Source organism: Dendropsophus ebraccatus, chromosome 14 (assembly GCF_027789765.1).
Source record: "Dendropsophus ebraccatus isolate aDenEbr1 chromosome 14, aDenEbr1.pat, whole genome shotgun sequence".
NCBI classification, from domain to species: Eukaryota; Metazoa; Chordata; class Amphibia; order Anura; family Hylidae; genus Dendropsophus; species Dendropsophus ebraccatus.
The window spans coordinates 43,873,194-43,887,065 of record NC_091467.1 but is presented as its reverse complement, the minus strand read 5'-3'; the positions used below and the strand labels follow the sequence as shown (position 1 = coordinate 43,887,065).

The following is a 13,872-nucleotide window of genomic DNA, read 5'->3' as shown; positions in this document are numbered from 1 at the left end:
CTGATCTCAGAGAGACCAGCCAAACAATAACACTGCCGGCTGCTAGTGAAAGCGCTCAATGCAGTGAAATCCTAGGTGCATTGCCCCCTGGGAAATATGAATATGCAAAAGAAGAGCCTGTGGAGCCAGAATCCTGCTCCACACTGATGAGGGGCAACACCCTGAAACAGCTGCCTGTGGATGGATACCTGGCCTTGGTTTTTCCCTTGTCATTACATTGACTTATAGGGCCACTTAGTATTGTGGTTTTGGTGGTTTCCCTACAGGAGCCACCCCTTGGCTGGGTCCTTCCCGGAGGTATATCTGGCTAGTCCTGTGTTTCAAGACTCTTTAATGAGGCTCCATGGGCTCTTCTTTTGCATACTTAACATATAAACTAGACAGCAAGTGAAAGAGGGTTAATCTTCTATTCCTACTCTATAGCCAGTGTGGCCCTATAGGGAAAGAACAGGGCCAATGGTCTAGCTGTCATTCTGATGTAGAACTGTTATCCTGATATAAGAAAAGGCCCCACATGGTTGATACTGTGATGCCCTCTTATCATGAGTATCATAGGTGAGTTTCAGCATCAAGGTTTACCATTTTAGCCTCCAGATCCTAACCTATGCATTGTCTGTACATCCCTATTCTTATTTTGCTCAGCTCCTTGTATACTAATATGCAGAACAAAGAGAACTGACTGCAGCAATAAATTTAGCATTAACACTATTGGAGACTATTTGCAATAAATTGAGGGTGCAGACCACAATCTGAAACCACTGTATGCTTTATAGATATGGAATGGAAATATAAAGCTCCCCATACCTCGCTTGGTGATGGGTCTATCTATTAGTCTATGGTGAACTGTGCAGAATGTAAGATTGCTTGTTTACTTGCAGATTGGGAGTCTCCCTGACCATAAAATTACAGCAGGGGTTCCTATTTATGCAGCTCGTAATATTCTCTTTAAACTAGCTACACATTGAAGCTTCCAAATACCGTATATAGTGGGTGGATGGTGACTGAAAAGAAGATTTATTCTCTCATTAGAATTCATAAAACTATAAGAATAAAGCAAAAACATGAATAACTGGTCTGGGACCAGGATAGGACTGCACTTATGGGGCCCAAGAAAAATATTTGCAACATATTCAATGTAGTCTATAATTATTTTACATGTCATCGAGCCATCAAAATGTATTTTTACTAGAACAGCCGTTAACTATGGTTTTTATGTTCCTCATTAGGTGTTGGACTACAAATAACAACATGGCAATATGGTGGATCCTACGCTCTCCTGTGTTCCTTGCTATACTGGTAATTATTAGTACAATTGGAGGTCATAAAGAAAAAAAGGCTGGAGTCAGGACAGGGTAAAATAATAAGTAATGGGGAGAATACGTTTATTGACGGAGATAAGGCGGTCGCTGACTATTTGAATAGCTACTTCAGTTCAGTCTTTTCAGAAGGAGGCCTTGGTAAATCTACAATACCAGCATTTACACATGCCTGGGATCAACATATATCGATCCTAAGATAATAAGAAGGGAAATACTAAAAAGGCAGACTAGATGGACCAGGAGGTCTTTTTCTGCTGACAATCTTCTATGTTTGTATGGGGGAGATTTATCAAACATGGTGTAAAGTGAAACTGGCTCAGTTGCCCCTAGCAACCAATCAGATTTCACCTTTCATTTTCCAAAGAGTCTGTGAGAAATGAAAAGTGGAATCTAATTGGTTGCTAGAGGCAACTGAGCCACTTTCACTTTACACCATGTTTGATAAATCTCCCCTATGTTTTTATGGGTGTAACTTTGTGATATATAGACCATTTTGGTTTCATATGTATCCAGCGATCGTGGGAAGGCTAGTGGAAAACTGTGTGATGCAACCAACTGGAGTCACCAAGGCTGAAGTCACTGTAAGGGGGCAGGAATCAAAGCCAAAAGGGGGAACAGGAAGAGGCAAGCTGATGCTGATTGACATCAGTAGACAGGCTGAGCTCGAAACAAGCAGACATGGCCAAATAAACAGGCCGGGTTAATGTTAAACAAGACATGTTCCAATGTCTTGTGGCAGATTAAAGGACAGTGACATGTCAGGTGGCATCTATATCAAGTATATGGTTGGTCTTCTTACTAAACCAATTATTTTATGTCAAGATACCTAAACAAAAACAAAAAAAATAAAACAATAATTCAACAAGTATTCTTATGCAGAGTCCTTAATGTGTCCCAAAACTTGAGCTGAAGACATTATTTGAAACTGTAGAGTCATTCACAAACTAGGAAAGAGAAAACTGGCGGCACTCACCATCTTCATATAAATACTTTATTCCACCAAGAAAACATGGGGTGTGGATAGAACTAGGGCGACGGTCCGTTTCCCGCACCTATCTAGGATCGAGAGGAAGAGCATGTTGGTGAGGAAAACGGACCGTCGCCCTAGTTCTACACACACCTTACGTTTTCTTGGTGGAATTAGGTATTTATATAAAGATGGTGAGTGCCGCAAGTTTTCTTTTTTTTGTGTGTGTTAATGGACGGCTATGAACTTTCATTAATTGCAGAGCACCGCCTGAATCATTGGAGCCTTCAGCATTATGTATCAGCGGTAGTTCCGTGGCGCCATTGTTGTGTATGGAGAGTGCCGAGATAATTACCTTCTCTGTATGAATACACAAACTAGGGTTTCTTATGAATTGGCTCAGAAATAACCTATTGGACATTACTGATGACATATCCTGTGTGTACAATGGCAAAGACATAGATTAGTATGCTATTAAAAAGGATGCGTACATATTGAACATAGATGGAGCATGGCCCTCTGACGCTGATCACCTGTGTCATTATGGTTTCCTATTTCTTTTAGATCAACTTTTTAATATTCATGCGGATTATTCAGATTCTGTTGTCCAAGATGAGAGCTCATCTGATGAGGTACACAGACTATAAACTCAGGTGAGAGACATGTGAGCTCAGCAGAATGATACCAGGAGCACTCTACGACTAGTGTGTTATATGGTGGTTATGGGAAGTCCCCTAGGTGGGTGACCTACAGCTTCACCTTTCTTACAATGTCACTCCTTAGGTTGGCCAGGTCCACACTCACTTTAATCCCTCTGCTCGGAATACATGAGGTGGTATTTGCATTTATCACAGATGAAACTGCACAAGGGACCCTGAGGCTGGTGAAACTCTTTTTTGACCTGTTCTTTAGTTCATTCCAGGTGGGTTCTCCAGATTTTTCCTCTCTCCCTTTCCCACCAGAACTCCATAACATTGCTCAATGTAGCATGATTCTCCGTAATAATGACTGTCTTGTTTGCAGGGTATGCTGGTAGCTGTGCTGTATTGTTTTGTCAACAAAGAGGTAAGTAAATTAACTAAATAGGGAATGTATTTTAGTTTTTACTCATTAGAGCCAGATACTTTAACATTTGTTAACATTTATATTCATATAATAATAATAATAATAATTATTATTATTAGGGCTGCCATCCCATCTTAGCTGTTTTTAACAGCATTTGGTATCATGCTTTATGGCAAGGCTTAAGGACATAAGAAACAAAAAATGAGAAACAAGCTAGGAATAAAAGGCTGCACACCAAGCAATTACAAAAAATTACAATATCAATTTTATTAAGTACAGCTGCTGAATACAAACATTTAAAAACACTTAAAACCTACAACACACCCCTTATGAAGTCTTGAGGACGGAACGCGTGGGAACTCTGTTCTACCAACCCCACTGAGAGCTGTGTCATAAGCACTTGGTTATTATTTGTACATTTTTTCTATTTTTCCAAATTTTTTGGCAGCTTCTCTAATTTTGTGATCATTTCAAGTATATGCATATTTTTTCATTTTGACTTTTGGGTATTTAGTAGTGAATTTGTTGGATTTGGCATTATTGTTTGCTCTTATGGTGATAACTTTATTTCTATAGGCAGCTCCCAGTACATCTGGGATAGGATGGGGTGTGGTTGCACATTGAGCCTTACCAGGTTCTGTGCTGGATATGTGTGTTGTAGGTTTTAAGTGTTTTTAAATGTTTGTATTCAGCAGCTGTATTTAATAAAATTGATCTTGTAATTTTTTGTAATTGCTTGATGTGCAGCCTTTTATTCCTAGCTTGTTTCATTTTTTGTTTCTCATGTTGTGTAGTTTGAGCTAGGGGTTAGCACCCAGTTGTTTACAATTGAAGTGGTGCCCGCCTATGGCTATGGCTGTATCCCAGTTTTCCAGGCGGTCCTCCCGCTGGATCCACCCGCTCGGGAATCATTACCAAGGGTTCGGGTTCGTACGAACCCGAACCGAACTCGGTTCGGACCATCCCTAAATGGGACATTTCAGGTATACTACCAGGGATAATTTTGGGCGATTGAAGGGGGTGTGGCATCGTGTGCTGTTATGTTACTGAGTAGAATAGCCATGTAATGTGACATCACTGTGCATTTCCGAATTGTCATAAAATACTCTGTACACTGTTTTGCTAACAACATTGTGTGTTGTAATGTTCTTGAAAGAGAAGCTGTGGGCTCTTTAAGACCACATGCTTGTTATTCCCCAAAAAGTAACAATTAGCATATGTCTATGATTAAAGTGACTTTTGTAGGTCATGCAGATGTGTCAAAAGTTTCTGATTAGTGGGATTCTTAGTGCAGACACCCTCACCAATCTCTAGCATGCTATACTCCTTGTCTGGGTGCTCAATCCAGCTCATTTTAAGAGACAGAACCTATTGTAAGCCGGTCTCCTGCAATAAGTTGGATCTTGCGGTCCATCTAGGTCTTAGCACTGAAAGGTTTTTGAAACCTCAGTAGCGTTAATGGGTATAGAAACATAAAGAACTACCTGCTACACCTAGTCAGCCCTTATATTATTTTACCCAAGAATAGATATATGTTTATCCCAGGCAGGTTTACATTCAGTTACTGTAGATTTAACAACCAAGCATCTACTACTTTTAGTAAAATAATATTTTCTCATTTTGCTCCTGATCTTTTCCAATAATTAACCTCAGATTGTGCCCATGGGCTGCAGTCACATTATTAGTGCAGAGTCTGTCTCACAGACTGCAGTCTCATTATTAGAGGTGCAAGGTCTGTCTCACAGGCTGCGGTCTCATTATTATGTCTCACAGGCTATAGTCCCATGTTTTTTTCACAATGTATGCTATGTTGATATTCTGAGAGCTGGTGGACACAGGTGGAGCAGTTTTTTTTTAATGCAGTGTGCTGTTAGGTTATACAGGTATTAGGTTATACAGGTATTATACAGGTATATGTTGGGTTCTATAGTTGGAGCAGTATTTAATGGTGCAGCATGGTGTTGGCTTATACAGGTGAAGCAGTATTACTTGGTCCAGTGTAGTGTTGGGTTATACAGCAATATTTTATTTCCGCACTATGATGCTGAGTTTTCTGGGAAATTATGTGGACTATATGACAGAAACTGGCACTAGTAGAATGTGTTTGTTGTAAGGCCCGAGAACAAAAAGTTTGAGAAGCCCTGGTCTATACAGTGCATAGTAAAGATGAAATTAAGCAATCCTATCCTGTTCAAGTCATCAGCTCATTATGACATAGAACATGTAGTATAATATTGTAATGTAGAGAGAAGTTAGGATCAGGGAAATGCCGGTGCTGCCAATCAGACATGTCACAGTATCTGTTCTATTGTATGCTTAATGCTGTTTCAAGTTACGATAGCCAAGGAAAGACCTTTGTATGCTAAAAATATTGCAACCTGAAGCCATTGCAATTTGATAGATCCCTGTACACTGCACAAGGTTAATAATGTAACCTAAATAAAGCTTTTGTATGAGATTGTTTCCAGCAATGAGTTGCATATAATAGAAATAATAATAAGTAGCTGTAGGCCATTATTGTGCTGATACGCTACTTATCACTTCTGATGTAAAAGAACACATATAGAGCCCGTCAGCATGCTAAAGATTTTAGTGTACAGTGGTATCAGAGCCTTGTTGGTTGCCATTCTCAAACGGCAATGGGCAGAACAAGTAGGGACACAAAGATTCAGAAGCAAGGAAGGAAGTCTCCAGGATCCCATGGTAAAATTCCTCATGGCGTCAAGATAAAACATGGGATAGATACATTCCCCTATATGTTAAGCCCTTCCAGCCCTTAGTTATGGCTGTATTTGGACCCCACTTTACTATTCTCTTTACTGTCTTCTAGACTTAGGGCAGTATTAGACAGCCCGATCACTGATGTAAGCGAGCTTAATCTGCTAGATCAGCGCTCGCATACTGAGCCTATTACACAGCTCGATAATCGCTCAGCAAGGCCTGTGTATATACAGGGTGGTCCAAAAGTAGGTGGACAGTATGTGTAATAGGGTTATGAAGGGGGAGATTTATCAAACATCAAGTCAGACTCTTTGGATAATGAAAGGTGGAATCTGATTGGTTGCTAGGGGCAACTGAGCCAGTTTCCCTTTACACCATTTTTCATAAATCTCCCCCTTTATAACCCTATTACACATACTGTCCACCTACTTTTGGACCACCCTTTATATCGTTAGTGATGTTTGTGTAGCCCTTGCTTTAAACATGTAAAATAATACATTTAAACATACCTCTCCATGCTTCCGGTGTTCTCCTCGCTTCTGCCCGCTCCACGTGGCTGCCGCTGGAACTTCAGAGGTCCAAAGGTCCTGTCTAGGCCAGTGATTGGCTGAGCGGCTTGAAACTTCAGAGACAGACTCTGAAATTTCATCGGTGGCTGTGGAACCGGGCAGACGCGAGAAGGAAATGGGGATCATGGAGAGGTATGTATAACATTTGTTTGTTTGTTTTTTTAACACAGTGATCAGCCGCAGGCCGCACATCACTATTACACATAGCACTGCGTGCCCAGCGGCCAATGATTTTTGGGTTAGAATAAACAACAACGATCAGCTGATGGTCGTTTCATCAGCTGATCGTTGTCTTTATTACACAGAGCCATAACCTGGAATTAGCCTGATTTAGCAGATTATCGCTCCGTGTAATAGGGCCCTTAGTCCAGCACTTACCAAGCCTTTATGAGCACTGGACTGCAGAAACAGCATTACTATATATACATGACTAGCCCGCTGCTCCACAGAGACACAGTAATATCTATTTTGAACATGTATTTTACTACCAAGAGATCCTGAAACATTTGGATAATATTATTCCAAGCTATAAGCATGCTCCATATGGGGACAGTACCCTGGGAATTGATCTGCACATGTAGAGCATGCAGCCAAAGTCCGGAGTTCCCACACAAGATTGTTAGTGAAATGGGTGTATGTGCTCTCTCTATACACACCTGCTGAAACGTCAGTCAATGAGGATTCTTAGCAAGGCATGGGGATTGAATACAGTTTCAGCCTTCTGTCTCTCTGAAGTGGTGTGAAAGGAGTTATATACAACCCATTGCTGGAAACCATCTACCATCAATGACAGGCTTGTCTCTGACCTTGGAGCAATATATTGGAGCAGTAGTTAGCTGACATGAAGCAGCCACTGCGGCATCATTCCATGTCACAGCTGAACAGATATTATAGCACAACTATATATCAACCAATCAGTCACTACTAAGTGGTGTATATACCATTGATGCATTTAGTGTCACATCCAACAATAACCAATTCCAGCACTAGACACTTTTTGCAAATAATATGCCGGACATAATGGGACATTAACCAGCAGTGTGTTACTACTGGATCGCTATACAATGTTACATCTCTTCACTGTTCATTTTCTGCACTTTGTATGCATTTTATGAATCTGTCACATTATCAATCTGATTTCCATTAAATATTTTCAATCACCTATTTTTGCTCGTCTAGAAAGACAATATATCTATGCAAGTTTCTGAGTTCTCAGAAAAAGAAGAAATTATTAAAAATATTAAAAACTGGCAATTGCTCCAGCTAATTTTCATTGCATGTCTTCTCTCTGTAAAGTTGTTCATGCCATACCCAGTATGGAAACTCTGTTCACAATTCTGACAGTTACAGTGAACATATTGCCCGGACAGGTCCCTGTAAACTAGATGCCAGAGGACTTAGATGACTCAAACAGTATGGACGTATACACGTACATGCACTACCTACACACCATATATGTTATTATCATTCAGCTCAGTGATACATCCACTGTAACAGCTGGTTATGGCCTCCACTTAGTGTGCAGACTCCTGTTTCCTTCTTCGAACATCTGCATCTTTATTTATAGAGAAGATATGTAAATCATTGTCTATGTGTAAACAGAGATCCTGAGCCAAGCTTTAATGGAAGATCTGTACAAATGTGGGAGCGGGAGGTGTCGGCTTTAATGACGGAGGAAACATTTAAAGTAGCAATAGAGGAGATATGGGGGGCAGGAGGTCTGGCCATAGCAGCTGTGTAAATCAACACACATAGGGGGAGATTTGTCGAACATGGTGTAAAGTAAAACTGGCTCAGTTGCCCCTAGCAACCAATCAGATTCCGCCTTTCATTTTCTAAAGAGTCTGTGAGGAATGAAAGGTGGAATCTGATTGGTTGCTAGGGGCAACTAAGCCAGTTCTACTTTACACCAGTTTGATAAATGTCCTCCCATGTTTGATAAATCTCCCCCATAGATTTTTATTTAAAATCTTTATTATTTTTGACTTTTTTAAGCCAAAGATAAATCATCACATCATCATCTTATACAATACATATAAAAATACATATTATAAGAGGTATATCTTACAACCACCTTAGAGGGCTAGACAAAAACAGATATACTTTTAATTAAATCTTTAGCCTTTACACTTGACTGTAAAGCCCCTCAAATCTGCCCCCCCCTCCCCTGCAAACTGCAAAAGGTCAGGGACCACCCCATTAAGCCCTGCCCTCAGGCCTGCTATTACCTAATTTACTACTTCTAAATATTCATGATGAAAGGATCACAAATGTGTTCCTTTAAAGAGATTATACAAAGATTTAAAAAAAAAATAATCTCTGTGTTAAAAAGTGCTTATACTCACCTACCTTAAGCTCCTGCAGCTGCTTTGCCAATTCTCCTGATACTTGCTCCTCCCGGATGCTTCCCGATCAATGATGTGCATGGTGCCCTCAGAAACTCCCACCTCAGCCAATCACTGGCCACAACAATGTTCTCAGTCAATGGTTGGGTGACCAGTGCAGTTTCTGCAGGGAAGATAAATCATCAGCAACTAGAAGTAAGTGAGAGGACTGGGGACTGGGAGCATCAGCTCGACAATTGTGGAGGGATGGGGTACGTGATTATAAATTTTCTTTTTTTTAACTCGCCCCCAGCTACCTATAGATTTCTTTTAAAATTCACAGACAACCCCCTTTCATTTCATATAATGTTCCTTAATGTTTGATATAATATTTACCTCATGCTTCATCTCGGCCTTCCCCGAATCACAGGAATGCAAAATATTTCCACATATCTGCTATAACAATTTACAGAACATGGTGGCTATATGTAAACCAAGTAGGGAAAATCTATAGAGAAAGATCCCACAAAGTGTCTGGGAGGAGAAATGCATGATGACATTGAAGATCAGACGCACCAGGGATAAGCATGAGCAGTCAAGACGTACAGAAAGGCACAAAGCAGTAAAGACATAGTAGATGAGCTGGATCGCTTGCAGTCCACACTAGTGATTTGTGAGGAGTGGAATATACAAGTTACAGAAGTTCCTTTTTTTTTTCTTTTTTATCCCCCACTCCCTAAATGTCTCTCAATCTGTCCACCCACAGGTCCAGTCCGAGCTTCTGAAAAAATGGAAACGTTGGAAACTTGGAAAAGACATTGAAGAGGAATACAAACACACGTACAGCCAAACCCCCCGAGTTGGACTTGGAAGCATTTGTGAAAAACATAAACTTGTCAATAGCTGTAACAATGGAGCTGGAAAGTCACGAAACTGTGACAGTAACTGGTACCATGAAAAGATGGGCAGCAGTACCACGGAGCACATCACCCTGAGTGAACGCCAGCACAGCTTCGAGTATCCTGATAGTAGCTCGGAGCATGTCCTCTAGGCCAAATAACATAAAGTCCTTGTTTATGGGATTGTGATGGGAATGGGCCCTAGAAATGGCTGTGGAGATGGAAGGAAACCATCAATAAGATCTGTTCCGTATTATGACATATGTTGTAAAGGAAAAGGATGATAGATGTCAGCCATCATGGCAAAGAACTATGCTGGCAAAAAACGGGAGAAGAGAACACCAAGGTCAAGTGAAGTACCTCTGCTTCTGAACATAAGCTTTAGTTTCTATTTTTTTTCATAGCATTTCAGAACATTTTAGATATTACTACTAATAAACTACTGGATGTTCCAAAAATCAGCAGTATTATATGACTAGAACAGTCTCCCGTGAACCTGAGCTGGATAATGCCCAACACATGCAAAGACCTCTGTCCGTTGTTGTAACCCATCGAAGCATGGCTCCTGTGCCTCATTGCCTAGAGACCAAGGGCGTCGAGGCCTTCCTATTAATGAACTAGTAGACATAGAAGAGACACTGATTGTAAGTATGTTGAGTCCTGAACAAGATCAACAGAACCAAATAACTTTATGGACACAACTAAACTGTATCTTGTGAAAATTGCACAAAGTTTGTAGGAAGTTTCTATTTTAACTTAAAAATGCATTCATGTTGCTGTGATTGTCAGAAACCCAAAGGTTGGTCTGTGGGCTTCTGCAGCCATCTATTTAAGCTGCATGTTACTTATGCTATTTTGTATTTCTGTTACCCCTTTCTCCTATCTGAACCTAAAGTGACTACTATGCCCCACCAGATTAAATAAAAACCCAGAAGCAAAACTCATTACTGCCGGACTTAACATGTATACAGATGTGGCAGAGTATAGTCTGACATGGAATAATATAGAAGCCTAGTTGACAAATATAAAAAAAAGGATATGTAGCAGAGCTGAGTTTATTAGGTACAAAATGATGTGTTATCTCTTAAATACTTTTACATAAAACAATGATATGTGATTCATAGTAAACCACAGATGGGGTCCTAGTGCAGAACAGACTCTTTTATATATAGAAAAGATTTGAGGACATGAACGCAGGGTCATTTGCCATTTAGTGTTTAATGAATAATTTTTACTGGCCTCTATGTGCTGTCCAACTGCTCCAATAAAATACTACAGAGATGTGACAGACCAGCCACATACTATGGTAGTGTTTCTATGGTGAGGTAAGCATAGTGAATAATCCCTGAAATTTGAACTAAACAGGTTTCATTCCTTCAATATTATAGAACACGCACAACTAGGATCAGTCTGTGTTTTATTATGATTATAGATAAACAAATTTGGTGTAGAACATGGTATAGGTAATCAAACATGAGGGCCACAAGTCTTAAAGAGGTTGTCCGGGAAAAATTCATGCTTAGCCATGCTGTCGGGGATGCTGGGGCATGTCAGTAATGTATACTTACCTGTCCCACTCCCCCGCCGATGCTGGTTCTCAGGCAGCCCAACCTGCACGGGTGTCAGTGTTTTGAAAACATCAGAATACATGCTGCTTCTACTGGGACGTCATCAGATGTTATAAAAACGCTGACAGCGGAGCAGAGCTGGCAGCTTGGGAACCAGCATCGCCGAGGAGTGGGAAAGGTAAGGTTATACTTTACTGACATGTCCCCTGCAACCCTGACAGCATGGCTAAGTATGAATTTTAAGGTAAAAGCATATGGCCTGCGAGTTGAAAAAAAAGTTTACTTTTTTGAATTAAATACACACAATAGGGAGCCAAGGTTAACTCCACTACTTCCAGTTATAGTTCACACATTTATTTGTGGCCAGTGCGTTTGAAAAACATATGTACTGTATATTATAACAACCAACTTTTTTTGCTCTGGAATATTTAAAATAAAAATAAAGCTACTTTGCAAAAAGAACTGATGTAAAACTGATCATACTCTTCTGGGTTTACAGCTCCCATGCAGACCTTTGTGCCCCTATGGTGATATACTACACAAAAAATCAGCCTGTGTATTGGCCGATTCTGTAGTCATTTATTATGACTTCCATTTGCTTCTTCCTCTTCTCAACCTACAGAAAACAGAAGAGGAGGCAAGAATGGAAAAAAACTTGACTACAGGATCAGACTACATACATATTTGTAGTCTGTAACCATGGAGATAAATAAGTCTGTCTCTGAGTTGTATATTCTAAAATATATGTTTAATTAAAAGTATTTGCAAAGTTGCTTTTTTTGTTTTGAATGGATCAGAACATTGTCAGCATTGTGTAATTATAAGGGGTAAACCCCTAAACCTCCCAGAGATGAGACTGGTCATCCCTAAATGAGGCTGGGGAGATATGCATTGGCAGATACTGTTTGCTGTATGGCTTTGTTATAGTTGCACATATTTTTTGCATTAGTCCATGTTGAGAATCAGCACTGTGTCCAGCTACCCTGTAAGCACCTCACACTGCTTGTCTGCTCTTCCTCTCTGCACAGCCCACTCAGAGTTGTCTGAGATAATCTCTGCTTTTTCCATCAGTCCCCATATTCCGGCACTGGCTTGTCTCAGACATGACCCCTTCTTCCCTCACGCTCGCCCTTCTATTTCGTCTCCTAAATTTAAATTCTGTCACCGGCTTCTGTGGAGACCTTTTTGAACAGAGTCCAATCTCCAATCCAGTCACAGACCCTCCCCTCATGACCATGACCCTTTTCTGGCATGTTCTTTGGCTTTAGAACCGCAGTCTGGTACATGATTAACCCCTTCCTGGAAGCAGAATTGAAGATGAACAGCACAGATACCACAGCTAAATATCTAAGCTACAAGCTGACATATTGGGTGGTGCATACAGATGGTAGAAATACCTCTGCAAAAGATAAATTACCTGACGCATACACACAACAAAAACAGATGTAACCCTGCTTTCACTTACATGGCCAAACATAGCAGAGTTTCCTTTTTAGGTATAGTAGTAGTGATACACATGTATCTACAATTTTACATAAAACTGCAGGTAAGCCTACTATGTTACATCTTCTTCCTATTGACTGTTGCTGAAATTCCCAACAATCATAAGGGGAAGATGTGACGGCCACCCGCATTTACCCAGTGAAAAGTAATATTACATTAAAGCGAATGTACCATCAGGTACATTTGCTTTAACACGACCCACAGATAGATTGGCTCAGACGCAGGGAAGCCGATGCCGCGGTCCATTTTTTGAACTGCTCCCCGGTTCCCGTGTACAGCTCCCGTGTTCCCTGTTCTATCAACCGGTATCGGATCGGGGCTGAAGCACTGGAGGTGGGCCGGCCCGCCTCCAATGCTTCAGCCCTGGTTCCCGTGGATAAAACTGCGCCGTACACGGGAATCGGGCCACGGTTCAAAAAATGGACTGCGGCACTGTCTTCCCTGCGCCAGCGCCGATCTATCCGCGGGTCGTGTTAAAGCGAATGTACATGATGGTACATTCACTTTAAGTAATATTGTTCAACAAATCAAGAGCTGATGGTTCTCAACTCTCAACTCTCAACTTTGGTTCTCAACTCTTGGTAATACAGGACAAGGTAGAAGACTCCTCCTGCTCACCAAGGTGGTAATGAGCCTAATAGTGTATAGGGACTGAGACTCCATTAAAGGGGTATTCTGGAGGGGGATTTTTTTTTTTTTTTTTTTTTTTTTTATTTGTTGTCATTTTTATAATAAAATATGGTAAAGATAATAGCCTATGTAATATCCTTACCACTTATTGTTCATTCTCATGCTGCCAATATTAGGTATTAAAGATTTCCATTGATTGTCAGCAGTACTGGGCAACACAACCCTCTGCTACCACCAGTGGCTGTGTGAGGAACTGCAGGGCATCAGAAGCGCTCCCTTACTAAGTCTATTACATGGCTCAGTAATC

The 13,872-nt window shown here is 40.7% G+C and overlaps 1 protein-coding gene across 3 annotated transcripts in view; it reads left to right on the top strand.

Annotated features, from left to right (window-relative positions):
- GCGR (glucagon receptor) overlaps positions 1-13,268 on the top strand; it is a 48,048-nt gene extending 34,780 nt beyond the window's left edge. For all 3 annotated transcript variants that reach the window (XM_069951965.1, XM_069951963.1, XM_069951966.1), the window contains 5 exons: positions 1,227-1,296; positions 2,851-2,939; positions 3,070-3,208; positions 3,310-3,351; positions 9,732-13,268. In XM_069951965.1, the coding sequence (XP_069808066.1) occupies positions 1,227-1,296; positions 2,851-2,939; positions 3,070-3,208; positions 3,310-3,351; positions 9,732-10,016 (625 nt within the window). In that variant the 3' untranslated portion in view covers positions 10,017-13,268. The remainder of the gene's footprint in view (positions 1-1,226; positions 1,297-2,850; positions 2,940-3,069; positions 3,209-3,309; positions 3,352-9,731) is intronic.
- The last annotated feature ends 604 nt before the right edge of the window (positions 13,269-13,872 follow it).